At 38.8% G+C, this 27290-nt stretch overlaps 2 protein-coding genes across 2 annotated transcripts; both read right to left on the bottom strand.

Moving 5' to 3' along the window:
• Nucleotides 1-1464: 1464 nt before the first annotated feature.
• Nucleotides 1465-16901, bottom strand: sec63 (SEC63 homolog, protein translocation regulator). The gene is made up of 20 exons (XM_053647229.1): nt 16612-16901; nt 14271-14370; nt 13506-13620; nt 13245-13357; nt 11924-11985; nt 11773-11831; nt 10879-10929; nt 10647-10755; nt 10196-10290; nt 9198-9330; nt 8210-8302; nt 7948-8093; nt 7658-7805; nt 7461-7543; nt 5196-5258; nt 4926-5093; nt 4677-4838; nt 4371-4571; nt 3810-3914; nt 1465-3613 (listed from the first exon to the last, which is right to left on the bottom strand). The coding sequence occupies exons 1-20, from the start codon at nt 16838-16840 to the stop codon at nt 3476-3478; spliced, it is 2373 nt and encodes a 790-aa protein (XP_053503204.1). The 5' UTR covers nt 16841-16901; the 3' UTR covers nt 1465-3475.
• Nucleotides 16902-19426: 2525 nt separating this feature from the next.
• Nucleotides 19427-26906, bottom strand: si:ch73-257c13.2 (putative nuclease HARBI1). Its single transcript, XM_053647239.1, has 3 exons — nt 26687-26906; nt 26348-26498; nt 19427-22277 (listed from the first exon to the last, which is right to left on the bottom strand). Exons 1-3 carry the CDS (start codon nt 26782-26784, stop codon nt 21342-21344), a joined length of 1185 nt encoding a protein of 394 aa, XP_053503214.1. The 5' UTR covers nt 26785-26906; the 3' UTR covers nt 19427-21341.
• Between the last annotated feature and the right edge of the window lie 384 nt (nt 26907-27290).

Consider the following 27290-nt stretch of genomic DNA (forward strand, 5'->3'; position numbering starts at 1 on the left):
GGCTAAATTTAATCCGAACTCTATTTAATAACCTTTACATCTATAAACTATCACAGCTTGTTTATTATGAAAGATATTTAAGGATGGATATTTAAGGAAAATTGCGCCCTCTCCTTTTTTTTATGGCCATTGTGATTATTATTTCCTCTTGGGTTATTTATTTATTTCTCGCTCAGGAAAATGAAACAGTAAACCGGTGAATCTGTGAAATAATGGGTCTGCACTGTGTGTAAAAAAAAAAAAAAAAAATTGCGGAAATGAATTCAAATGTGGATTAACAAATATATATATATATATATATATATATATATATATATATATATATATATATATATATATATATATAATGTTTAAATTAAACATTAAAATAAATAAATAAATAAAGCCTTAAAGTTTGCAGAGTAACGCAAGCGGTAAAACCTCTCCCGAAATTAGTGTTTCCGGCCATTGATGAAGAAGTCTATTTATAGCTGTGCACTTCAGTTGGGAAATAAAAGTAGCCTAACACATGAGCAAGAGAAGGTGTGGACATTCCCCTCCACCCACTTTTGAAAAATCCACTTTTACGCAGTATTCTTCGGAGTAAAAACTCAGTAATTGTCACTCATCACACGCAATAATGAATGTGTTGCGCTCAGTTTTGTTCCGAGTCTTTTAAAATGAAAATGATGTTCAATCCGAACAGAGAGAGAGAGAAAAAAAAAAATTGTGCATTTGGGAAATCCTAAATTCTTTGTACCAGAAAAACAGTAGGTGTGATAAATAGTGTCTGTGATTATCTGAGGTATCTCTCCACCCTCAAAAAAGGTAATTTTAAAAATTATTTTTATTTGAAATGACTTAAATACAAATAATATATATTTTCTTTTTTTTTTTTTTTTTTTTTTTTTTTTTTACAATGAGTATTCTTGTAAACAAAAGTGGCAGACATACTGGTTTTCTGGGCACTACACCTCCGCTCTGGCTTGTTTTGCTGGGCTATACATGTCAAGCCTTCATTAGCCTATAACAATGTGTGTGTGTGTGTGTGTGTGTGTGTGTGTGTGTGTGTGTGAATACAAAGGCTTATTTTCACCATATTTTCCATGTCACAGCTTCTCATACACACCGTTCTAAAGGACACTACATTTGTGGGGATCTGTAATACTAAACTGTCTACCCAACTGGAAAAATGTGTATCGTTTGGTACATCATTGAAAAGAGAGAGAGAGAGAGAGAGAGAGAGAGAGAGAGAGAGAGAGAGAGAGAATGTTAAACCAAGATACAATGCATTTCTTTAAAAGACACAAACAGCATTTTGTTTATGCTAATGTTAATTCAAAAGAGGGAAACAATAAGGGCTAAGACTGGCTACCAAAAATGAGATCAACCTTTAAAATACATACGTGCCACTGGGGTCCATCAAGTAATATATTATCAGTTTTTAAAAAAAAATCATAACAGAAGACATAAAAAAGGGGGAAATGAATTAAAGAGAGATTTTATACATATCCACAATTCATGCTTGCCTGCAGAACATCTTTCAGAGAGCGGTACTAAACAGATCTCACGGGCCACAATTACACGTTCATGCCGGACAGCCATCAATAATAATGATAATAATAATAATAATAATAATAATAATAATAATAATAATGTTGAAAAAAAAATCCCCACTGAGAAATACTTTGAGATGGAAATGAAAAATAACCACGTCCACAGGAAGGCTAAATCCATCCCCCTTTTATTAATATAGCAGGGGCCTGACGGCAGACTGGGGGCATCCAGGGCATTAGTAGTCTTCACATCATTACTATAGACATGTCAAAGCCTAAACAAAGAGCTTCTTGGGATGGAGAATAAAGCTGTAGTTTTCCCCTCTCTGCTCATCCGGCTGACATAAAACAGACCACACAATCGACTGTTTGAAACCGCAAGACAGTACGTCGCCTCGGCCTGGTCAATAACACCCCCGACCCCCTCCTTCTCCGTAACTACGCCAAAACACACCGATGAAATATATTTATATAAATCACAAAAATTAACAGATACAAAAATAGACAAAGTATCTTATCTAAATACTAGCAAAACCCTAAGGGTGGCGGGGGGTGCAGGGCCTGCCGTCAAGAGCCTACATTCACCACACCATTGACCGAATCATAGCCCTGTTATTTCAACCCACTGAAATGAAGGCAATAAAGTTTCACATCATATAAATAACCCATTGTGTACATAGCCTTTTTTAAAAATTAGTTTAAATAAGCTTATTATATGGATTAACTCGATTTGATTATTGGCGTCGAAACAATTAAAGCCGTCAAAGTAAATGCCAAAAAAAAAAAAAAAAAAAAAAAAGGTGTGCCAGCGGGAAACACGAATGAAAATCTTCCAAAACTTTAACGTATTCACAAGTGATGCTTTCTATACTGTCCAGTAAGAATAAAGCACATCATATAAGTGGAATGTGAGCTAAATGTGACAAGATTCAGATTTGAATCAATATGAGCAGAATGAAAATTTGTTGTGGGATGCCAATATGGATTCCCCGACCGTCCTGAACTCACGCTCCCATTAAAGTCGTTCACTGTCAAAGCCAACAAAATCCTAAAGAGACACAGTGCCACGGAGTAGTGTGGGGGTGGGGGGTTGGGAGGAGACACGAAGTCAACCCACACCTTCGGATGTTGCAGCGATCTTTAGCGTTAGAGGAAAGATATCCCTAAGAAAATATAGAAAAGGAAAAACAGCAGCTACATCTACCTGTGACTTCACGCAGGTCTGTATTAGGACCAAGACACACTAAACCGTACAGCTGGTCCGTTATCAAGGTTATAGCGCACGAAAAAGTCCCGGCTGTGGAATGTCGACCTCGTGAAATGGGCATGAGGAAGAGACGATGAGCGCCACGGGCAGAGCTGACGCAGAGCTTCCAAGGCCTCTGACTAGAATGAAAATGAGATGATTAATACGTACGCCTCCGGTTCCCTAGCAAGCCCTGCCACTCGACACCATGTGTACATATTAGCCTGTCCAGCTCACACGGCCCGCATCCTGATCAGTTAATCTAGTACACCATAAACGTGAAGAAAGAAAATACGCACAATGTCTAATCAATATATTTTTAAAAAAAAATTTTTAAACATGATCATGAGGTGTCTGTTTTAAGGGAAGCAGTCTGTTTATTTCTCTTAAATGGCAGTTGGTAAAACGCCTCATTGTGGACTTCAGAAAAGCGACCCGGCAGCCATTTTGGATTTCAAAGTGAACAAAGCATGATTGTTTTTTTGTTTGTTTTTTTTTTAAAAAGGAACCGTGGAGGGCCATCACATACCTCTTAAATGTCACGTTTGTGTTTACATTATGTATGGCGGCGCTTTTGAGCTGCAAAGTTGTGTGTGTGTGTGTGTGTGTGTGTGTGTGTGTGTGCGTGTGCGTGTGAGTGAGAACATGACAGGGCACATGGGTGTGTGAGTCAGTTCATATAGGGTTGGCTGGATTAGTCATTGTCTTCGTCGTCTTCTTCCGACTCCTCGATTCCGTCGCTGTCCTCCTGGTCCTCCTCCTCTTCCTCAGTCTCGGGGATGTCCCACTGTGGATGGTTGTCCAACACGGCCTTCGCTTCATGCACCTCCAACTGGGAACAGCAGAAACGCACACTGTGTGTATGGCCTCCAAACTAGAAAGCATTTTACTCATACAACCATGTGACCTCTGCCTAGAACTGACAAATGTTTTTCCCCCACACGCTACATATACTGAAATAGCGACCAAAATGTTTCCCGGACACTAGAGACGAACTTTACAGTACACACACACGCAAAGAAACTGACCTTCAGCGGCTTAATCTGATCCAGTCCCATATACGAGTCTGACCTCAGAATCACTGAAAACTGATAGTTCCCTGTTTTGGATGGAGCAGGGAATTTCAACTCGACCTGCACAAAAGGAAGATAAAGAACGTTAATGATTTGAATAAGTCTAATGAAACAAACAGGATGCTGATTTAGTTATAAAACCTGATGAAACACGTTTGTGTCACTCGGTGAATTATGGCGCACCGATCGGTCTGCTCAGTAACTGTCTCTTTAAATGTACAGACACTGCAGCATGGATGTTGCCTGGCAACAAGCTGCTGTGGAAAAGATGCAGCTAGTCTCTCTTTCACACACATACACTCTCCTTCTCCCGCAATACATGCAAACTAATTCCATTTATACAACATTTATTTATTTATGCAGCCATGAGCACTGGCTTGAGCAAATCTTGGGCCACGTTTGCTAAATGAGAAAAATGTCTAGAAGTACCTGGGCAATCTATCAGCTTTAAGTCGAATGAAAGAAAACCAAACCACACTAAATTAGTGTTCGTATGACATTCGAGCGCTCCCTCACCTCCTCCGTGTCTTTCAGAGTACAGACGTGGTAGGGCATGGACACCAGCGTCTGATCCTTGCGGTCAGCGATGTACAGCCACCACCACTCGTGCTTCTCCTCTGGGAAGTACAAACTGTACACAGGATGCGTGATCTTTGACTTGGTCTCTAGCAAGGCCCGCTCTCGCCGCTGGATGCTCTGCTGAAGGGCCTCCCACTCCTACAGGCCGCATTACAAAATATTATTTACGTTCGCAAAGCTTTGCATTCAAGCGAGCAACCTTTAATTTGACCAAAAAAAAAAAAAAAAAAAAAGCGCGCACACCTCCTCATCATCTCCTGTGACCTCGTCCGCCTCGGTGTCGCTCTGTTTGTCACTCTCGTCATCCCTCTCACTGGGCGAGTCCTTGGTCGCCTCCGCTTCGTCCGATTCGCTGCCCTTGTCAGAGACCTCCTCGTCTTCCTCTTTGGCTGCTGCAGCCATTTCCTGGAAGAGCCACAACAGCGATCGAAGGTCATTTTGGACAGTAGAAGGAAAACCCGCCTCTAATCAGAGCTGTGATTGGACACTTACATTTCCTGCCACATTGCCATTAGCCTGTTTGGCCTTGTCTCCTTTGACCTGCTGCTGAGAGACCGGCTTTTTCTTCGTCAGTTTTTTCTTTTTGGACTTGGATGCTTTCTTAGCACCTTTACTCTTGTTCTGCCAGACTTTCATTTTGTTCTTAGTGCCGTCAGCTTGCTGAAAATAATTTAGGAAAACCGCTTGAATCGCTTGCCGCTGAAATACGAACAATGAGTATTAAACCAAAGCCGAAATATTTGACTGTTATTAAAGACGTACCGCCTCCTCCGTGTTGGCCTCCTCCACAGGCGCCGTAGTCTCCTGCGCCTTCTCAAAAACCTCCTGAAAGGGCAGACAAGCAGAAGTATATAATTACAAACAAGACAAAAGGAGAAAAAAAGTATTCGGCAGTGTATTATAGTAATGTTTCTCTGCTAATGCTCCGGTTACGTGAATGAGCTACATAACTCGGTTCAAGAACAGCATTAACTTTGTAGCATTTGTACTCGGGTTCTCGTTTAATGGGTGAAACAGAGCACCAGCATTCCCCTTTAAATCACTGTGACCATGGACTACAGGAGAAAAAGGGAAAAAACAACGTCGGAAAACAATCCAAATGCCCACTTGAGGCAAGAAGAGACAGACTTTTTATTATGTAACGAATAATTCATGATTACTAAACAACCAGCTCAATCGTAATAATGTATAAATGTACAACAAGTTGCAAAAGTAAAGACATTTGAACAGCTACGTTTTATGACCAAGTAAATAGAAATACTGATACGATGCATAACAGTATGGGTTTCTATATTGTAAATCTAAACTTTACTGTAAAGTTTAAATCAGAACAAATTCGCTATTATTTATGCAAACTGACAAATAAAAAAAAAATAAATCAAACCCTGAGTTTTCTGAAATTCAGCCTTAATTCTCCTTTTTACGTGCATCAACACTGAAAACATTACATTACACTGACCTCTTGTGGATGCCCCCTGTAACTACACACAATCCAGAAAACGACACACTGAAAAGACTGGAGTTTGAGGCACAATTTTGAAGGACGATCGCCTGATCGCTCATCTCCTCGGGCAGATTAAAAACGAGCCGTACACGGTGGCTCATTTTACGCATTTTTACTGGGTGAAAAAGTTGGTTTATAGATCATCATTTAATGTGATAAAGGGTGATTAGAAGATATTGTGAATAAATTATTTAGCAATAACACTTTGCAGTCTCTCCATGGCTATGTCCACATATACGCCATTCTACAGCAGGGGGCATCATTCTAGGTAAAGAGCCTCAGACCAACATTTCAAAAAAATAAAAAATAGTTTAATGACCAACAACACAAACACTGTGTAATCCGCATTTATCTGAAAAGTGTGTTCTGAATACACAGATGGGTTGAACATATAACAACAAAGCTGATGAAAAGATTCCTATTCATTAGCAAAAAAAAAAACTTCTTTTTTTTTTTTTTAGCATACATCTACTGATGAGACAAGTTACAGATCTGATCAGTTCAGACTTAATCTACTTTTCAGATGTGCAGTACATACACTGCAATGCAAGTGTATCCTTAGGGCAAGATTTGTTTAGGTAATAAATATGTTTAAAACTTTTTTTAACATCAGTATTTTTTATTTCATTATGAATACACTTCATGGCCAAAAGTATGCAGACACCTCTCTCACTATAGCTTCTGCGAGACGGTCCAGCAACCACCCTGTGCAGCAACAAATCCAACTCACCAAACTCATCAAGTGGTGGTCAGTGGACAGCTCTGCTTCTCTCTGTACCCAAGTGTTCACACATATGGCTTGAAGTCTGATGACACGGTTATAAAATCGCTCACTTACATTTGACTTGGGTTCCAAGTACACAAACTGGTGATCAAACGAGGCTTGCACAGGAGTATAATGACATCTAACCGCTCGGGTTCAGAACCAGGAGACCATTTCTGGCCAGCAGTCCGCTCACAACCGTCAAGTATCACAGTCATTCTCAAAATGAGCACTTGATATACACGGGTACCCTTTGAAGCACCTGCTCGACCTTCTCCAAGAAACTGATATTTGGTGCAAACAGTAGTTTTCCTTCCCGAGACTTGAAAGCTCATGGAGCCAACCCCTAATGTCCACTGAAACAGGGCCTTCAACTGCAAAGCGTGATACTGGTGAGTATTCCTACATCCACCTGAAGCCAATATATCCTGTGGGAACTCTGGAGGAAGACGTTTGGTACCAGAGCCTTTACTATGTGGGGATCTAAGGCCAAATATACTGTACCTAGTCCATACCTTTCCATCTCACATACTAACCTAGGCTCCTCCCCACCTGCATGTACTTGCCTGGTGGACTAGTTGATGAATTTATGATTTGCAGTACTGTACACTACACAGCAGTCTTATAGTCACATCATCCAACTGCTTTTCTCTTCTAAATACACACACTATAGTTACAGATGGAAACACACAACAATTTACATTTACCCTGCTGGCAAATCACCAAGCAGGTCAACTACACATGTAAACGCATTACTTACAGACATCCTCTTCCGTGTCAAGGTGACCGTAACCGTGACGATGGATCCTGCTGTGATGTTATTACTGTCTTCATCGTCCAGCACTTAATGGTAACGAGAAAAGAAAAAGAAACACACGAAAAGACAAAGCGATTTAAAGCATCACTTGGAATACCAGATGTCGACATGGCCACTGAAGCAAAGCCTCCGCTCCCTACCTTGAAGTTTGGTTTCCATGGTAATGTGCGGGAAGCTTCCGAGGACCGCTATAACCTCGTCATACTTCTCCTCTCCCAGAAACCTCAACATGTTCCTCCTGTCCGAGTCCTTCAGACTCACCAGGTCCTGGATGCTCCGTACTTTATACTGATGGAGAACGCGAGCGAACGAGTTAACAGATATGTAGAAATTAATATGCTTTGGGAAGACAATACGTAATATATAATATGCTAATCTCGGACTATCAACCTTACTGAAGCTTTGAAACATACAAGACGGATCTGTGTACCTTTTTGGAGATGCAGTATCTGAGGTTCTCTTCCTCAAAGTGAGGCAGCTGCAGTAAAGGAGACTTGGCCTCCTGTAGCCCCTGCACCACCATCTGAGTCAGCTTCATACAGTTCTCGATGGAGGACAGTCTGGGAGCGCGGAATCCTGTGTATATCAATCATATAAACCATTCAGCGTGCGGGAAGAAGAAAAAAGAAAAAAAAACACCTGATCTACAACAGTGTTGTACTTCTAAATCCTAAAACAATGAATTTGTATACCTCCTCTGCTGGTAGCCATCATCGTAAGCTGGCAACCGACGTTGATCATCTCCTGAAGCAAAGCCGGGCACTTTTTTACCACAAACCGCTGGTCTGAGAGAGAGAGAGAGAGAGAGAGAGAGAGAGCAAGCAAGCGAGAAAGAGAAAGCCACAAACAAGCGGCAGTTAAATGTATGTCACCTCAATTGTAATTTAAGAACAAATTTTGGGGTGATGTACAAAATATTAAAACCTGACATTTTCAGGAATTTCGAGGCTAACAAATAATCCTTAAAACTCCATTAATATGCAAAACAGCTACTGGCTTGTCCTACTAGAGGTTGACCGATAGTGGATTTTACCGATAACGATAACCAAGTTGGGCAGTACCAATTAATCAACCGATAATTTTTAAAATTGATACTGAATGAAAATAGTCAAATCAAAAGGAAAATATTGTTAAATGTAATTCCAAAAATAAACAGTACTGAATGCACCAATAAAAATTTACTGTACTTTTTAAAATGATTTTATATATATATTAATTTTATATCTATTAATAAATATTAAAGTAAAAAGATATGCATCCAAACTGAACCAAAAAGTAACACTACAAATAACAAATAAAAATAGAAACATCCAAAATGAATCAAAAACCACTTCAAATAACACAGCAAAATTTGTCAGTGATAGTTTTTATTTCGCCTCCAGAGGCCGCTCTCGTGCTGTATAATGACGACGACAGGTAGCGTCGCTTCCTCTGACTAATGTCCTGTTACCTCTTTGTGTTGTACTGTTGCACATCAAAACTGAAAAGAATCACTGAGGTGGAGTTCCTGTATACGTCTCAAGATAACAGCTGATATTTCAGACTAGCGGTCATTCAAATATCCACCAGGAAAACGCAGCTACTAAGTTTTGCTATTTATCGGACAATCGGGACGCTCATTACATGTCATAATCGGACAATCAGGACACTCATTACCGCGTTACATTTAGAGAGGGTTACCTTCTTCGATATTCTCAGACACCTCCATCCGGGCAAGGTGTGTGAGGACGAGCACGCGAGCTTTCAGACTGTAGGGGTAACAAAATGGAGGCTCTTTCTTCTTCACGTTGATGTTCCCCAGCTCCCGAATCAGCTACAAACACATCAAGACAGCATGACTTCCCAACAACACTAGGCTAGCACGCCGCAGCACACGTGATTCCTCAGAAAACGTTATTCCTCATCAGAACATTTACAGCAGGGAAGAAAAATACAATACAGTGCGATACAGTCATGGTTGAACAACTTCCTGTTCCTAGTCACCCAGGTGTACTAAAAAATTAAAAAATATAAATGGGAATATACTTCAAATAGATTTCTCCTATGAATTCATAGGGGTGCCAATAATTGTTGCACCTACCTATATTTAACTTAGTTTTTTTTCATTTTGGGAGGAGTGGGGAGATAAACCTGTTATTTTTACACTGTCATTTAAAAAAAAAGATTTATTGTTATTTCTTTATGCTTACATTTTGCCTTGTGCTCTCCCACACAAATAAAGGGACTGTTAAGTGGGTTCAGGGATCTGCTGCACGTGAGAGAAGATAACTTAGATTTCCTCCTGGATTCTCGTGATAGTCTCGCTGCGCTTGTCAACTAGTTGAAGTTTCATACTACGAGAAAATCAAACCGGCAGGAAGTCTCCGTGATCTCTCACAGACGGAGAAAATCCTGTCGCTGAACGGTTAACGTTACACGAGAGACTTTAAATCATATAGTGTGCACTACTTTTAATTCAAGACCGTTATTTATAAAACTCCGGGACAAACATGAAAGGAGCTGTGTGTATTTTTTAGAGCCTTCTTCCCCCAACTTTTCTGCAAATTTAAGGTGATTTCCATGTATAGAGGTCACTAACGCTAGCAAATCATACTGCAAATCAGATATATTCGTGACATTTAACACTAGAAAATGTTATCACCACATCAGTGTATAGCATTAGCATGAACAGTCCATACCTGTGGAACCTCAATGTTGTCCGTTGGTCTTATAATAGCTTCTTTGTTGCTACGTGGGTCGAATTCGAAGGCCGCCGTTAGCACCATCACCAGTCCTGCGGATAAGCACGTAAGCCGAAATTCAGCCAGAACGTGGCATTCAGTTCTCATCAAAACAGACAGACAGACAGTTCCAAAGCTGTGTGCTAGTTCATCAGCCCAGGTCACCTCTATACACACAAATCTTTAAATATCTTTCTCATGGTGGGTTAGTAGATGACTATTTACAATAAATTCATCTCAATAAGATATGAGGTTACCACGGCGACGGTGTTGTGTGTATGCACAGAAGAGGACGCAGAGCGTTTTACTGAGATCAACTAAAGAAGTTTGATTGATTTGTATATTTAAAAGAGGCTTATGCTTGCTATTTCCTTATGTGCAGGTTTTACTCCACAGACCTCAAACTTACGTTTCATGTTCATAGTGGGCGTTTTGTACATAAAGTGCATGAAGAGCTGGGTTGTGTTAATAAGGATCTGATCGCCGCTGTAACGAATGGAACGGTACCACCATGTACCCTTAAAACACAAAGGCACAAACACACACATATATTAAATCGTGCAGTATCATTACACAACTCCTATCTGTAAATCCATAAGGTTTGAAGTATCAGAAATTAGGTATTAAAACAGTTCTCTTACCACAACCACGGGAAGAATGACCATGAAGGCCAAACCATACACCAGCAGCACCTGCAAACAGTGTACAGACACGAACACACACACAGAGTTCATGCACAAGATCAGTTTGCCTCAGATCTGTGAAAATCAATATTACACTATAATATGGTATAGTTTTAATACACCAACACAGCCATAAGTGAGATATTAGGTGTAAATTATGTGCCGCGTCCATCTTGGGCCAGTAAATGATATGAGATGTTACTAGAGAAACCCATAACACATTAGAGAAACCTGTGATTTGCCTTAAGGCTGAATTATACATGCCGTTAACTACGCGTACGCAAGATGGCCGCCGAATATCCTGTGGTCGTTTGGCACGTCTTCAGTAATTCCCAGCGCACATACTGGATACGCATAGTACACAGCACACACTGTGTACCCAACTGACTAAACAAACTAACACACAACGTCTCAAATCACAGAGAACTAACACGAGCCGGTTTTCCTACTAGTGTGTTTTTACATTTTTAAAAACCTTTTAAGCCTGTTAAAACAAGGCCATTTAGGGAAACCAAGCTTCTGGATTTTGCAGATTAGTAAACACTTGAGTGTACGGTGAAGGATTCTGATTTGAGACGCAGGATCATGACGACGGTCCCATCAACAGCAGAACGTTTTAAAGAGAAACGGAGCTTTAAGTATGTTTAACGTCACTGTGAACGAACTCTAATGGACTATTTAATCCTCCAGATGTGCATGAGATATACGGTAGCGAGTGCTTACATAACAACTGTCCGAGCCATTACGGGAAATTAAAACCACACCCTCTGACCAATCCGATTTGAGAATTAAACGCCACTGTGGTACAAATCTAAATAACTGAAATGGTTTAATAAGTCTCAAACAGCCTACCAGCATGGAGTTCTTCTGATCAACAATCCATGCAGGAAGTGCAATTCCAAAATTTGCGACTGCATGAGGAAAGAGACACAAAGACAAAAGATTGAGATGGTAAAGTACTAAACAAAGCGTGAAAGCGCTTGTGCTGAACTGGTTCATTTACCTCTAGGGCCGTCTGGGTTGCCGTAGGTTTCCCAGTTTTTCCTTGATTCATCGTTGGTTAAACTGTCAACAACAGGAACAATATACAGACGGTCACTTGATATTCAACAACAAAGCTCCGCATACACGCGCCATATTGTCAACAGAACATGTCTTTCACTAGTGCAACCCAACATCTGTGTGGGTTACACAAACACACACACACACACACACACACACACACACACACACACACATACATACACACATACAGTCACACATCGTGTCTGTAGCATAGAGTTAAAATAGAGAGAGAGAGCGAGCATCCTGGTCATGTGCTTGTGTTCTTTCATGGGGAGTCCATGCCATTACCAAAACAGGAATCATCTGCACTTGAGAACTGACAGATAGTGCAATAGCTCCAGTGTGCCACATTCTGCCCATAAAAAAAAAAATCCCCCCAAAAAAACTTTCATACGACATTTGCCATGTGCCTCGTTGCCTGAGAAAGAGGCAGCAGAAGTGCGTCATTTTAACCAACTCTGGAGCTCTGGTTTCAATTGATGTTTCAAACGATCATTTTTACATTTACATTTATTCACGTAGCAGACACTTTTATCCGAAGCGACTTACAAATGAGGAAATACAAGCAAAGCGATATGTCAAGTGGAGAACAATACAAGTAGTGCAACCATACAAAATCTTTAAGTTCTATAGAAGAAAAGTGTGCAGAGTAGAGGTGTAAGAGTTTTTTTTTGTATTTTTATTTAATAATGTGTGTGTGTGTTGGGGGGGTTGCATTTTACGGGTTAGTTATGTGCTCTCGGAAGAGGCTGTACATGTTTTTTGAAGATAGTGACAGACTCTGTGGTCCGGATTGAGGTTGAAAGTTCGTTCCACCACTGAAGGACAGTTACTTTGAAGGTTCTGGACAGGGACCTTGAGCCACGCTGAGTAGGCACTACTAAGTGTCGGTCATTAACCGATCGCAGATTGCCTGAGGGAACGTAAACCTCAAGGAGAGCGTGTTGAGGTAGGGGGGGTGCTGTTCCAGACAAGGTCTAGTATGTGAGCATTTTTAAAGTCTCCAGGTTATAGACTTTGTTTATTCAGCAGTAGCTACCACTCCTAGTGCTAGTTTGAAGTTGTTACAACATATACAGTACAATCACATAAAACTAAAAATAAATAAATAAATGTTTTTTTTAAAAGCATATAAAGTTTTCAAAATAGCGTGTACTGTACACCGCCATATTCGTAACTCCAAGCAAATAAAAACAGAAGTAAATAAAAGTAAATAAAAACAGAAGGATGAAGCCCAGATGCAGTGTGTCGGTCCTTACGCTGAATAAGCTTTAGCGATCTTCATGAACATGGCCTCATCACCTCCTTTGTCAGGGTGGAATTTTAGCGACAGCACTCTGTACTGCTTCTTGATTTCTGACACAGATGCACCCTACATGCAAAAACACACACACACAAAGACAGACTCTCCTCAGGGAAATTCGGACAGTACAGAACCATTAGAATAAACAAATATGAAAAAAAGCACGATACAATACAAAACAAATCCTGTTTTTGATTTGAAAATTAAGAAATCTTACCGGATCAAGATTTAGGACCTCATAGGGGTTATACTCCTGGTACTCACGATCTAATTTAGACACCTTATAAGCCAGGAAGATAAATATTGCCCAACCAAACAGCAGGGCTGCTTTTCTGTTGAGACAACGAACAAGCAAAGGAAATGAAAACGTTTACAACTATCTTTTTAATATGCAATTTTAATCAATTTTAATTTTAATATTTTAAAAGACTGCATTTTCACTTCTGATATTCATGTCAGTCATGCACGTTCTTAAGTGTATAAATCAGATTACGGTTACAGTTCCCACGGCAACACGGACAGAAATATAAAACTATCAAGCTGTAACCTAAAGCTGTAAAAAAAAAAAATTGAGATAAGTGTCATTTTTTGTATGCTTTTTTTTTTCTTTCCCTTCTTCATAACTAAACATACATATGTAGGGCACCAAACATTCTTCGTTCTTTCTGACTCCGTACAATTCTTTCTTTATTTTTTTTGGAGGGGGACTCATCGGTGTAACGAGCGCGGTGTAATGCCGAAGTTGATTATTCTCCGATAACAGTAAGTTAAGAGCTTTAGAAGAAAAGAAAAAAAAGGTACTGGGGAAAAAATATATAGTTTTGGTGTCTGTATCGAAGACTTGAAATAACACCCTATAGTAATTATTCTTCACGCTCCTAATCTGCCAGGTTGTCAGGTATGACCATTGACATAAGTGAGTTTTAATGCGAAAAAAACGTGACCTCCTCGGTCTCACTCTCACTCTCACTCACACACTTACTTTAGTGTCGGGACAATGCTCTGCTGTGATTTCATAAGCCTGAGGCGATACCACAGACATCTTCCATGAACTCTTCTCAAGCTCTTCAACCGCAACTGCTCTGTAAGAAAACAAAATTTAAAAAAAGGTTATTAAAACAACCTAATCACAGTCCTACGGAGCTTTTGCTGCATTCACTTGAAGGTCATAAATGGTCATTTCCGATCTCCGACCAGGAAAATAAAAACAAAGGAAAAAAAGAAAACGCCACCAGAATTCCTACTCGGGAACATGAGAAGTGAAGTTCAGCAAGTGATTTCAAATCAAAATGTCTGCTCACAGCATGAACTGTAAACAAAGCAACAGTTATCTTATCTTTAAGTGAGTTGTACTGTATATACACATATTTGCCATGGAATCAGACAATACACTGAAGCCATGATACGAGACATATCCCCAGACGAGACGATACGGACACAAACAGAACATAAAATTTCGATACGTTTATTTTGTAATAACAAATTGAATACTGAAATATCCATGCACTGTGTTGTAAGAAAAGTAGATCAGGACTTGATATAAAGACTAATATAAGGTGTAATTTCCCCTTGTTATTAACATGTAATTGTAATCTTTTTCAGTGTCAGTTATTTTATGGCAAAATTATTGTATGTTGTTATTACTATGGAAAGACAGTAGACAGAACTATGTTTGACAGTAGATTGTGCCTTAAATGATTAGGCTTAATAACAACAGTTTCATCACCGCTCATCCTGCTGTCTGATATCCACCTGAAACGCACAAGACCACAATTGAGTATTTTTATCCCCCAAGTTCACGTGGGCCGAATTAACTGATTGCCACTGATCCCAATGATCGCTACTGATCCCATCAATCCCTGATCACCAATGATCCCAACCATCACTGATCCCAACCATCACCGATCCAAATGATCCCAACCATCACCGATCCAAACGATCCCAACTATCACTGATCCCAACCATCGCCACTGATATCAACAATCCCTGATCACCAACGAACCTAACCATCACTGATCCCAACCATCACTGATCCAAACGATCCCAACTATCACCAATTCAAACGATCCCAACTATCACTGATCCCAACGATCGACACTGATCCCAACAATCCCTGATCACCAACAAACCCAACCATCACTGATCCCAACAATCCCAACTATCACTGATCCAAACGATCCCAACTATCACTGATCCCAACCATCGCCAGTGATCCCAACGATCCTTGATCACCAACGATCCCAACTATCACTGATCCAAACGATCCCAACAATCACTGATCCCAATAATCCCTGATCACCAACGATCCCAACTATAACTGATCCCAACAATCGCCATTGATCACGACCATCCCTGATCACCAACAATCCCATCCGTCACTGATCCCAACAAGTCACTGATATCACTAATCCCAACAATCACCACTGATCCCAATGATCCCTGATCACAAACGATCCCAACAATCACTGATCCCAACAATCCCAACTATCACTGATCCCAACAAATCACTGCCATCACTGATAGCCAATGATCCAAACTATCACTAATCCCAACGATTGCCACTGTTCCCAACAACCAATCACTCATTCCCACTGTTCCCAACGACCAATGTTCTTTAAAATAACGAAAATGTTATTTCATTTTGCATTCCGATAAAACTACTTTCTATTCTAGCTTTATGTAGTCTAACTGGATCACGATGAATCAATGACTATGCAAATGAGGCCGTGATATCACGTGGCGACTTCTCTCGAGTGTGTTTCAGCTACTTTCCCCCTGAAGAGAGTAGGCAGCGACACTGGCTCCGTATCGACACGTCAGACTGCAGACGTGACTGCGTTATTCCAGATGTGCGATGTATAAACACTGGTATACCATTAGCTACAGCGCACGCAGGGGTCTGGTTCGGTGTTAAGCGACTAATAAACAACTTCAGCTTTAGCAAAAATAACATGATTATGATTAGCATCCGTTTTGCATTGCGTAACACAACGTAACGCGGTTGACGTTACGTAAATTACGCCAGTGACGTTAGATACGCGTTTGCGTCTACAGCAACATAAGTTAGCTAGCAATCCTCCTATGCTAAGCGTTAGCAAATTAGCGTTGACATTTTACGCAAATCGCTATTCTTTTACATATATAGTTTACATATACAAAATGCTAAAAAATAAAAATAAAAATAAAAATAAAAAAGAACATGGAGAGGTCATATTAGCTAACTAACTAACTAACTAGCTAACTAGCTAGCTAGCTAGCTTAGAGGCTTATTCGCGTTAATGCATGCTAACACGGTTTCCAGCACATCCTCCCCTCCTCCTCACCTGCGTTCTGATCCCGCGGCCAGAGGTAGTAGGTGGCCGGGATGACGATTAAACCGACGAAGGACGTAAGAAAGTAGAAAAACGTATTGCCGCTGTCGTCGTACTGGAACTGTTGTCCGGCCATGTCGGAGCGGGCGAGAAAAATCCCTCCGCTGCCCGCTAGTTCTCCGCCGCTACCGCTGCTACTGCTGCTTATCCGCCCCTCAGTCCACAGTTCGGCAACGCGCATGCGTTCTATTCCCACCCGTATTTCGACAAACCCCGCCTCCTGCTTTTTGATTCGTTGGAATGTCCTGGCCCACCAATTACTCCCTGCATTTAATGGCTAGCGAGTATAAAATGCTTCCGCGAGCCAATCATATACAAGAGACGAACTCTATCCGAATGCAGGTGGGGAGAAAGAAACGACATTTTGAATTTTGAAGCCGGCTTTTACAAATCAACGGAAAAAATATATATATATTTTTTTTTTTCTTTGTAGAATAAAAGTCTTAGTTCTAACAGCGTTTATATGCATTAAGTTGTATACGTAATGTTTTAATTCATAACCTAAATGATGGATTTTTGGAACAGTAGTGACAAATAACAATAAAGAAGATATCCTTTTCAATAATTTTAGTACTTTTATTCGCTATAAAAATCTTATCGTGTCCAGTGTTCACTCATCACTGACACGGAGTATTGGGATACGTGTTCTACGCATGCGCACTGTAGGTTTTTTTTTTTAACTGATTTGTTTATTTATGTATTTAAATTAAGCCATGACACTGCAGGTGACTGTGGTAATTTGATAAAAGAACAGATCTGAAATTCTTACAAGACTTTTACCCAAAATATACATTTATTTTTGCAAATGAAGCTAAAACTGCATACTTTATATATAAAGTCTTTTGATGCTGTTAGAATTCAACTATTTTATTTGTTTTAATTTATTGTTTAATCAAGATATCATGCAGGGATATAGGGAAAAAGCTGTTAGAATAAATACTGTAAAAAAAAATTTAAAAAAAGTATTAAACACTTTTCATCGCAACGGTTGCCTCTGGCTTATTAATTAGGGATAAATTCATACAACCATCATAGCAAAATGTTAAGTTATTTCTTCTTAAAACATTATTAGTTATGTAATTAATGTTATCTGAAAAAAAACTTATTATTTTAGGAAAGCTAGAGTTAATTTGCATATAGTGGCAAATGAAAATCTATACTTTTCTTTAATACAAATTGCAGCTTTTATACCAAGTACAGTCCACACTTAAAAGCTTATTTACCATCCTTTGATTCTGGTATCATTTAGTTTTCAGTCATTTCAAGTGAACATTGTGTTCTATTTATATGGTGACCCCAAAATATTATATATTTTGAATATTAAAAATATATAATATATATTATATAATATATATATATATATTAAATATTATAAAATAATTGAAGTAAACCCATAGTCATTCAAACTTCAAAAAAAAAAATATATATATATATATATATTATTTGTCTTTCAATACAAAAGTAGCTAGAGACCTTGGTCTCGGTATGACCCCCTGTCAAAATAAATGCTGAATAATTGTAATTCAAATTGAGATTTTTCAATTTGTACATAATGTAAAATGAATGGTGTTTACATTGAACTATAAACACCACATGCTACAGGCAGTTTGGTGTAGCATGACGTGGCTCATGCAATGCTCAGGGCATACTGGCATGTGATAGGAGGAGCAAACATTTGCTACCTTCCTGTCTATGTTTCAGGAGCAAAGGCTACACCTTTTTCGAGTAGATTTTCCAGCCTATCGTTGGACGTCCACAACAGTAGGTGGAGTTTTCCTCACTCCCGTTGATGGTTATTGCTGCTCGGATTAGGGTTTGGAGCATGGCAGTGTCAGCTCTCCTCTTCATAGGTGGCATGACCAGGACACACCCCAGCTGTCTTGGGTAGATCCGGTGACGTCAGCCACATTCTGAAAACGTCAGATCTGGGACGTTCCCCATCCAGATGATGAAGGCATCTGTGTCTGTCTCCTTCAGAATGACTGACAGAGTGCCCCTACCCTCTCTGATAGTTTGTGATACTTTAAATTATGACCTATGGGAAACATGAACTCAATAAATAGTTTCATTTATTAAAACTGCATCGGAAGAATTGAGTACTTTTGAATGAGGTCCCCCAGAAAAAGCACTAATTAAAACTGAAACTGAAAACAATGATATGAAGTTATTAGGAAGAAACTGATTGACAAAGTCATGAAAAATTGTAATGATAGAAAAAAAAAAAAAACTGTGAGATATGACTAAAAGTACACCCCTCAGGACTCGGCGGGTTGCCCAGTCGGTAGGATGAGGGCTAAACTCGATATCCGAAATGTATAGATTTCTGTAAAGCTGCTTTGGGACAAAAGCGCTATACAAATAAAACAATTGAATTCAATTGAATCTTCAGTATAAAATCGAATGTAAATCCAACAATAAACAACATTTTAGAGAGATTTTTTCCATAATATCCTCTCATTAGGGAGACGAATGAACAAATTCCCTGATTGTACGACATCAAGAAACTGAGATATACTGATTTTGAATACAGAAAAAATATATATTTAGAAAAATTTAAATAAATACAATGTGATTTCATATGTTTAGATTTTAGTTAGTGTAGTTTAAAAGCATATATATATATATATATATATATATATATATATATATATATATATATATATATAAACTGAATAAATGACATAAAATAAACAATTTATTGCAATTTATCCAACAATCTGAAAAAATGAAGTGGCCAAAATTGTCCTTACTACCTGTGGGGCCTTAAACACCAAGTACATGCAAGATTACATATTCTTATGCTGTAGAGGGTTATACATTTTATATAAAAAGAAAGCACTGCAATAAATTCCACATCGTTATATTTTTAATTATGTTTCGCTTTAAATGAGGGCCAAATGAGTCAGCGTGATGTCATATTTAATGAAAATGGCAGATTTATTTATTAATTTTTTTTGGTAACACACTAAATAAAGTTACCTATTAATGCTATTTATATTATATTTATATTATATTTCTACGCTAGACTGCAGCTCAGGACAGTTACAAAGATTTCAGCCTTTATTCATTCATGAACAAATAAGCCATACCTTTTCAAGCATTTTACAAATATTGTTATTTATATTTTTTGTAGTTTTTTTTTTAATTATTTTTTTTTTTTTACAATTTTCAGATTGCCCAACTTTAGTTTTCATTAGTTGTAAACATCACTAACTGTGTTATAAACTGTCGTTCGAGAAGCTGCATTAATTAATAATAATAATTAAATAAAAAAAACTCTGTAAGGGAATGCTGACGTGCAGCAGGACATCCACAACGTTCCTTTCTTCCACAAAGGTTTTCTGGGATTTGTAAAATTCCATACTATTCCAGACATTCCAAGAAGCCTGAATAAAGAGACGGACATGTTGGCAACAGCTAAACTCCTGTCATGAGTTTTGAAAAGAACATTTGCACATGGTCCCTAGAAAATCCTAGTGTAAAACTTAGGAACTGTCTGATAATCAAAGTAAATATAACTTTTAAAAAATATGACCTAACAGTATTCTTTTGTTAAAAGTATCTGTTTGCTGTTAATGTTAAACTGTAATGAAAATAAAACGTTAAAAGATGTATTTAATGTATTGTTAAGGTGATTGCCAGTGATGGATGATGACCCATAGGGTGTTTTCACATTTTGCCACAGGAGGGTAGCAATGCATTTATTATTCTTCATTTATTTCACATCAACAGATCGTCTAGCCTGGGAGCACAAGCATTTAGATTTATTTTCTTTAAAAATAGAAAAAAATTTTAAAAAATATCCATAATCTCCAACTTGCATGTGTAATCAATAATTACAATCCTGTCTCGTATCAGTTTACGGTACATTTATTTACAGGATCTCATACAATTTAAAGAGCATTTACAACATCTCTGCTTTGTTTATGTTTATTAATATATTTACATGCAAATATATAGTATGCATCTATGCATATGATTACAAAAGTTTTGCATCGCCCATAATTTTAAGGTGGAAGAATACATAGAAATGTTTTTAGTTTTTTTAAAAGGGAGGATTTCGAGAAGTTGTGTTCTGCAACAAAAACAATCCAACAGAGCCAAAGATGTTCATGTTTCCCCTTTTGGCTCTCAATGAAACTGGAGGGTTGAAGATTGGAAAGATCTCTGCTCACCACGGTTGTAAAGAGTGATTGTTAGAGTTACTGCAGCCTTCCTGTCAGCACAAAACCAGTCCTCTGGTCTTTCTCGTCAAGAAGGTGTTTCTGGACGTACCATTTTGAGAACGTACAACTCTAGAGAATGTAGTGTGTGGAAATCTCAAGCAGTTTCTGAAATACTCAAACCAACCCGTCTGTCTTTATATCGGACATATACTTTATTCAATTAAAGCCACACATTCCTATGCCATAACACTGCCTCCGCCATGTTTGACAGATGATGTGGTACGCTTTGGATCATGAGACCATGAAACTGCTTATCAGTCAACTGTCCAATTACTTTTCAGCCTTTGAAATTGGAGGGACTCTAAAGCAAGAAACTGCTGTAATTCCTAATCAGTTAATGCAATATTTTTTGTTAAACCCCTTGAATTAAAGCAAAAAAATCTTCAATCACATCTTGATTGCTTATACCATATATATATATAAAATCTTTTTAAATGTTCCCTTTGTATCGTTCCTTCACCTTTTTTTACTCTTTCGTCCAAGTGAAGCGGCGATGTCCTGTCTTTTAGAGATTCCACCAAGACTGCCCGAGTGGCCATGGGGGAGTTTGTGAAAAGGTGGCTGAACAGTCACCTGTTCCTCTAAACTTTCAGCTGTAGCAGCATTATCAGTCTCTAAATACATGTTATATAAGATACAGCAAGTCCTCACAGCCAGATGGGTTTGGCTTACAGAATTCACTTCCAAACACCTCAGCCGCTGAAACCTGCATCTCAGACTACTTAAGGATCCTCGGACCACCCGAAGAGCCGCCTGAACTCTTAAATTGTAACGCAGCTTCTTCTCTCCTAGCATCCCGTAGTCTGGAAAAGGCGTGAGAAGATGTTCGGACAGCGGGAAGGTGCCGTCTCCTATTACATGCTTGCCGTGTAGCAGGTTCAGCGGATCCTCTTGCAACGCTTTTCCAACTTCGGTCTCTTGAAGGACTCTGGAGTTATGCCAGTTTCCTGGGTGCTCTGCGTTTACAAAAGTGAAGCAACCCTGATGGTTGCAGAAAGCCAAGAGAGTTACAGAGTATGCGTTTTCTACAGAGTCCCGATACACCTCTGGATCTGGCACGTCAGAAGGCCTGTCAATGGGAATCGAGCAGGAACCAAGCACACAAACGGTACCAGGAAGACCGACGTTAGTTAAGAATCCAGCCACAGAAGTTTCGGCTTCTTTCCACTTGGGCCAGCAGATCCGATCGGCAAAGTTGTTTGTAATCAAGGTGCAGAAATCATTCAGGTGGAGGCGAATTAGAGACTCGCTGGTGTGAAAACGGGCTGCGACGCTGCTGTGAGCCTCCAGAGTGGAAAGAGCCCATAGACTGGCAAGCACCGCATGCATCACAGTCCATCCTTCAAGTTTAAGAGTCGTCCATTCGCAAGGTGACAACAAGTTTACCAACTCCTGTAAATCACCATAAAAAATATTAGACTCAGGGTACGTTTACACGACAACGATGTACTAAAAACGGAAAAGGTTTTCTTCTGCGTTTTTGAAACGTTTCGCGTTCGGACGACAACGTTGTCAAAACGATACCTGTTCACACGGATAATGATTAAAAATGCTGTATTGTGCAGGCCAGTAGTCAACGATATCACTTTGTAAAGAAACACTATGCGTCTGCGCACGTAAGCATTCACGTCAACGTGTCCGCCATATTGATCCGTGCCCTATTAACAATTACAAGTAAACTTGGCAGCTGTGGTTATTCTGGATAAAAAGCACAATAACGTTTACATTTCTCAAACGATTTATTTATGGTTTATGATCTACATGGAGTATAAAAAAAGTTCTATCTCCAGTTACTTAGAATCTCGATAGTTAGATTTGGAAAATGATTCATTATCATAAGGAATTGTGAAAACTCACGCTTGCCAAGCACAGATTCGGCTTAATTTTCTTGGCTAATTTTTCATTGCGGAAAAAAAAATTTCTGTCTTCAACCCCATCTTTTAGCTTTTCTTGTGCTCCAGGTCAGAATTCTGTTAACAAAGCTTGGTCATTTTTAAATATTGAAAAAAAATCGAAATAGTGTATCTTTAAGTACTAATAATTGACCATCACTGTACCAAAATGGAACAAAATCGGCAAATACAAATCAAATAGTGAGACACTGGCAGTCAGTCTGCTTTCTATATTTTATTAGCAATAAAAGGATACAGATATGCTCCAAAACAAACTTTTACAAAGAAAAGTATTTTGAATACCCTTCGTCGGTGTAGACGTGGAATAATTTGGCGTATGTAACAAATGCATCTCCACTGGTCGTAGTACTCATGCAGTAAATCTACACTTTGTTGGAGAAGCGTTAATAAACTCAAAATCTTGAGCAGCACAAACAGTCCTGTACTCCGCCATTAGCTTTGAATGTCTCGCGTGCATGCCTATAGACTGAACACATAATACGCGTGCGCATGACGTCATCGTTTTCACAGATTCTCATTTTTGTACGTTTACACGGAGACGATAACGGCATCATTTTCAAAACCTTGCACTTTCAAATCCATTTTCAAAAGTTTGCGCTTTCAGGCCACGAAATACCGTCGTCGTGTAAACGAAGAGCCAAACCACATAAAAAGTTTTCCGTTTTTAGTTGAAAACCTTGTCGTGTAAACGGTCCCTCGGTTATAAAAATGAAGGACGGATGAACACTAAAATGATTAGCTAGCCCATTGGGCAAGTGAAAGATCCAATGTTCTGCTTAGTCCCATGTTTCAGTTGCCCAGAAACTAACTGTCTAATTGGGCGCAATGGCCAAAACTTTAGCTAGTTAAGTGCATTAATACAGACTAAACCAAACAAAAAAGTGCATGATCATCGTGTTTGTGCCTTTGACAAAAAGTCAGCAATTCACTGGCCAATATTTTGGCTATGACGTGTTGTCCTGTCCTCATATTCAAATATTATTCTCTCGACATGTTTTACTAAGTTGAGACTGCATGTTGTGCTGGCAAGACAGATACGTGACTGTTTTTGCTCAGTTTTCATCAGAACCGCCTCATTTCCTCATTCTGAAAATATCGTCTGTCGTCCATGCAAGCTAATGAATAAAAACTGGTCTACTACTACTGAAGTACATTAAGTTTAAACATACACTTTATACCACCACCACCATCATCTTCCCTATCATACAACAGCTAACAACCCAGAAGGGTGAAGGCTAGCATGTGGCTGTTGCTCATGCAGCGTCACCGGGCAGCATAACACACTCGACGTGAAGCACTATCGGCCCTCTCCCGCATACAGTGGATATCAAAAAAAAGTCTACACACCCCTGTTAAAATGGCAGGTTTTTGTGATGTAAAAAAATATGAATAAGTTAAATCCCGTTGGAACCTTTTTCACGTTTCTTTTAGTTAAATTGCAACATATAAATATCAAGTGACAAACACCCAGAAAAATTTTGGGGGGAAAAAAGGAAAATGAAAAACTTCCAATACTCAGCTTGCGTAAGTGTGCACACCCTTTTATAATTGGGAATGTGGCAGTGTTCAGAATTAACCAATCACATTCAAACTCATGTTAAATACTAAATTAGTATACACCTGCCATCAATTACAGTGACCGATTAACCCCAGCTGTTCCGATAGGATTTTCCTGACATCTTCTTGGTAACATCCAACTAGAAAAGCCATGGGCCACAAAGAGTTTACAAAGCAGATATGGGATCTCATTGCTGAAAAATATCAAGCAGGAAAGGGTTCCAAAAAAATTTCCAGGGCATTGGATATACCATGGAACACTAAAGACAATCATCAACAAGTGGAGAAAATATGGCATGGCAGTGACACTATTAAGAACAGGACGTCCCTCTAAAACTGATGAGAAGATCAGGAGAGAACTGGTCAGGGAGGCTGCCAAGAGGACTACAGCAACATTAAAAGAATTGCAGCAAATTTCTGACAAGTACTGGTTGCTCCCTACATGTGACTACAATCTCCTGAATTCTTCATATGTCTGGGTTTTGGGATATGGGCTAGGGTGGAAAGACGGAAGCCTTTTTTAACATAAAAAAAATAAATAAATAAACATCCAATCTCCCAAAACCATGTGGAATAATGTTTAATGATCTGATGAGACCAAAGTTGAACTTTTTGGATATAATGCCAAAAGATATGTTTCGCACAACAACAACAAAAAAAACCCCAGCACATCACTAAAAGAACACCATCCCCATGGGGAAACATGGTGGTGTCAGCATCATACTTTAGGGCTGCTTTTCTTCAGCTGGAACTGGGGCTTTAATCAGGGTGGAAAGAAATAATGAATAGCTCCAAATACCAGTCAATTCTGGCACCAAACCTTAAGGTTTCTGCTAAAAAAGACTTTAGATGAAGAGGATTTTCACCTTTCAGCATGACAACAACCCGAAGCGAACCTCCAGATCAACAAAGGAATGGCTTCATCAAAACAAGTTTAAGGTTTCGGAATGGCCCAGCTAGAGTCCAGACCTAAATCCAATCAATAATCTGTGTGGTGATCTGAAGAGGACTGTGCACAGGAGATGCCCAGCCAATCTGTGGCAATCGTTTGCAAGGAAGAATGACAAAATATTGCTAAATCAAGATGTACTAAACTGACTGACTGGTTGATTAATCTTGGTTTCATTTTTTTTGACATCACAAAAACCTGTCATTTTAACAGGGGTGTGTAGACTTTTTATATCTACTATATACTGTACCATCTGCCCAAGTGCTATCTATCCTATTCCGCACACATTAGCTCACAGATGCCTATGACAGGTCACGAGAGAGTTTGCCCCTCCCACCAAGAGAGCACGGACAATTTTGATCTCCCGGCAACAGACGGCTGTGGCATCGTCGGGATTCGAACCTGAGATCTCCGGATAACATGGCACGAGGATGTGAAAGAGGTTGGAAGCGTCCTCTCTACACTTCACTTGTAGAAGTTTAATGGTACTTTTACTTATTGTGTGCAAAACTACAGAAGGCAGTAAAATCTGTTGCGTCAAAGAAATTTATTTTAAAAAGATGTCGTGGCACCGACAGTGGACCTCGTTTATCAATCTGCTAGTAAAGTTGTGTGTAAAGTTATACATAGTCAGGAGCACGAGTAGGATTTTTCTGAACTCATGGGTTTTTCATGAGTACCAATTTTCTTGTGTAAACACCCGTACGAACGATTTATAAATGAATACATTCGTGTCCGGCTTGATAAATGAGGCCTGTTATCTCGGAAAAGTGTCTTGTGACAGAATATATCACGATATTGATATTTATATTATCATATCGCTCAACCCTAGAAGGAACACCCTTTAAAATAATAATTTAAAAATACATTATTAATAATAATAATTCAATAAATGTACTGTTGATGTAAATTTGGTTTCTTTCACGTCTTCATGTCACAGATTTGGATAGAGACATGTTTATGATTTGTGTAATCATTCAGATGTAATGGATTAAAATGCAAAAACCTGACTGAATAAGAAGAACAACACTGAGTAGACCTACTTCAACTTGGGGTTGTGTGAGCTGAAAGCATTTCTGGAAATCCAGGACAGAGAGGCTGGGAACTGTAGCACTGAAGTAGCTCTTTTTGTCTTCATCGTCATCTTCATCATCTTCATCATCATCATCATCATCATCATCATCATCACCTCCTCTGTGCAGAGTTGGAATAAACCCAGTGTGAATATTCTGGAAGGATCAAATGTAAATGCAAGGCTTTGTGTACTAAACTACATGACAGCTTATCATGCTAGTTAGCTAGCCACATAGCTTTCATATCAACTGTTCTGCTTCACAGGGTCACTCACAAATAAGAATTACTTTATAAAGAGCATAACTTACCTAATTCCTCGTGTTGTGAGAGGCTTTTTTAAGTGGGCGTATTCTTCAGCGTCTAACTCATCTGCTAATAAAAAAGCTATACACGTCTCCAGCTCCATAATATTTCTGTGGTTACATCAGGGTTGCCAAGTACCTCATACCAAATCCCCTAAACTAGCAGCAAGACCATGATTTAATTATATTTTTCTCTGCCGTTATCTTGTTACCACGATTTATTGTTCTCCTGATCTCAAGATAACAAAGGCTGTTTTTGACATGACATAAAAGTTTTATTCTTGAGATTAAAAAAAGTTGTTGTCTTTTTAGCTAAGTTTTATTTGTGAGATAATTTTTCTTTAGATAACAAAAGTTGTTTTTTGAGATAAAAGTTGTATTCTTGAGATAACAAAAGTTGTTTTTGAGATAACAAAAGTTGTTTTTTGAGATAAAAGTTGTATTCTTGAGATTTAAAAATTGTTTTTTGAGATAAAAGTTTTATTCTTGAGATAACAAAAGTTGTTTCTTAATATAACAAAAGTTGTTTTTTGAGATAAAAGTTTTATTCTTGAGATTAAAAAATTGTTTTTTGAGATCAAAGTTTTATTCTTGTGATTACAAAATAGTT

This window comes from Ictalurus furcatus, chromosome 2 (genome assembly GCF_023375685.1).
Source record: "Ictalurus furcatus strain D&B chromosome 2, Billie_1.0, whole genome shotgun sequence".
Taxonomy (NCBI): Eukaryota; Metazoa; Chordata; class Actinopteri; order Siluriformes; family Ictaluridae; genus Ictalurus; species Ictalurus furcatus.

Bases quoted from the DNA above. Each gene is read 5' to 3' on its own strand.
- si:ch73-257c13.2 (XM_053647239.1), bottom strand. From the start codon at position 26,784: ATGGAGCTGGAGACGTGTATAGCTTTTTTATTAGCAGATGAGTTAGAC. The intron at 26,499-26,686 runs GTAAGTTATGCT...AACTCTGCACAG, and splicing joins CTCACAACACGAGGAATTAG to AGGAGGTGATGATGATGATG. The intron at 22,278-26,347 runs GTAGGTCTACTC...GGTGATTTACAG, and splicing joins TCACACAACCCCAAGTTGAA to GAGTTGGTAAACTTGTTGTC.
- sec63 (XM_053647229.1), bottom strand. From the start codon at position 16,840: ATGCGCGTTGCCGAACTGTGGACTGAGGGGCGGATAAGCAGCAGTAGC. The intron at 10,291-10,646 runs GTAAGTTTGAGG...GCTTATCCGCAG, and splicing joins GCCCACTATGAACATGAAAC to GACTGGTGATGGTGCTAACG. The intron at 7,806-7,947 runs GTACACAGATCC...GTTCTCCATCAG, and splicing joins GATACTGCATCTCCAAAAAG to TATAAAGTACGGAGCATCCA.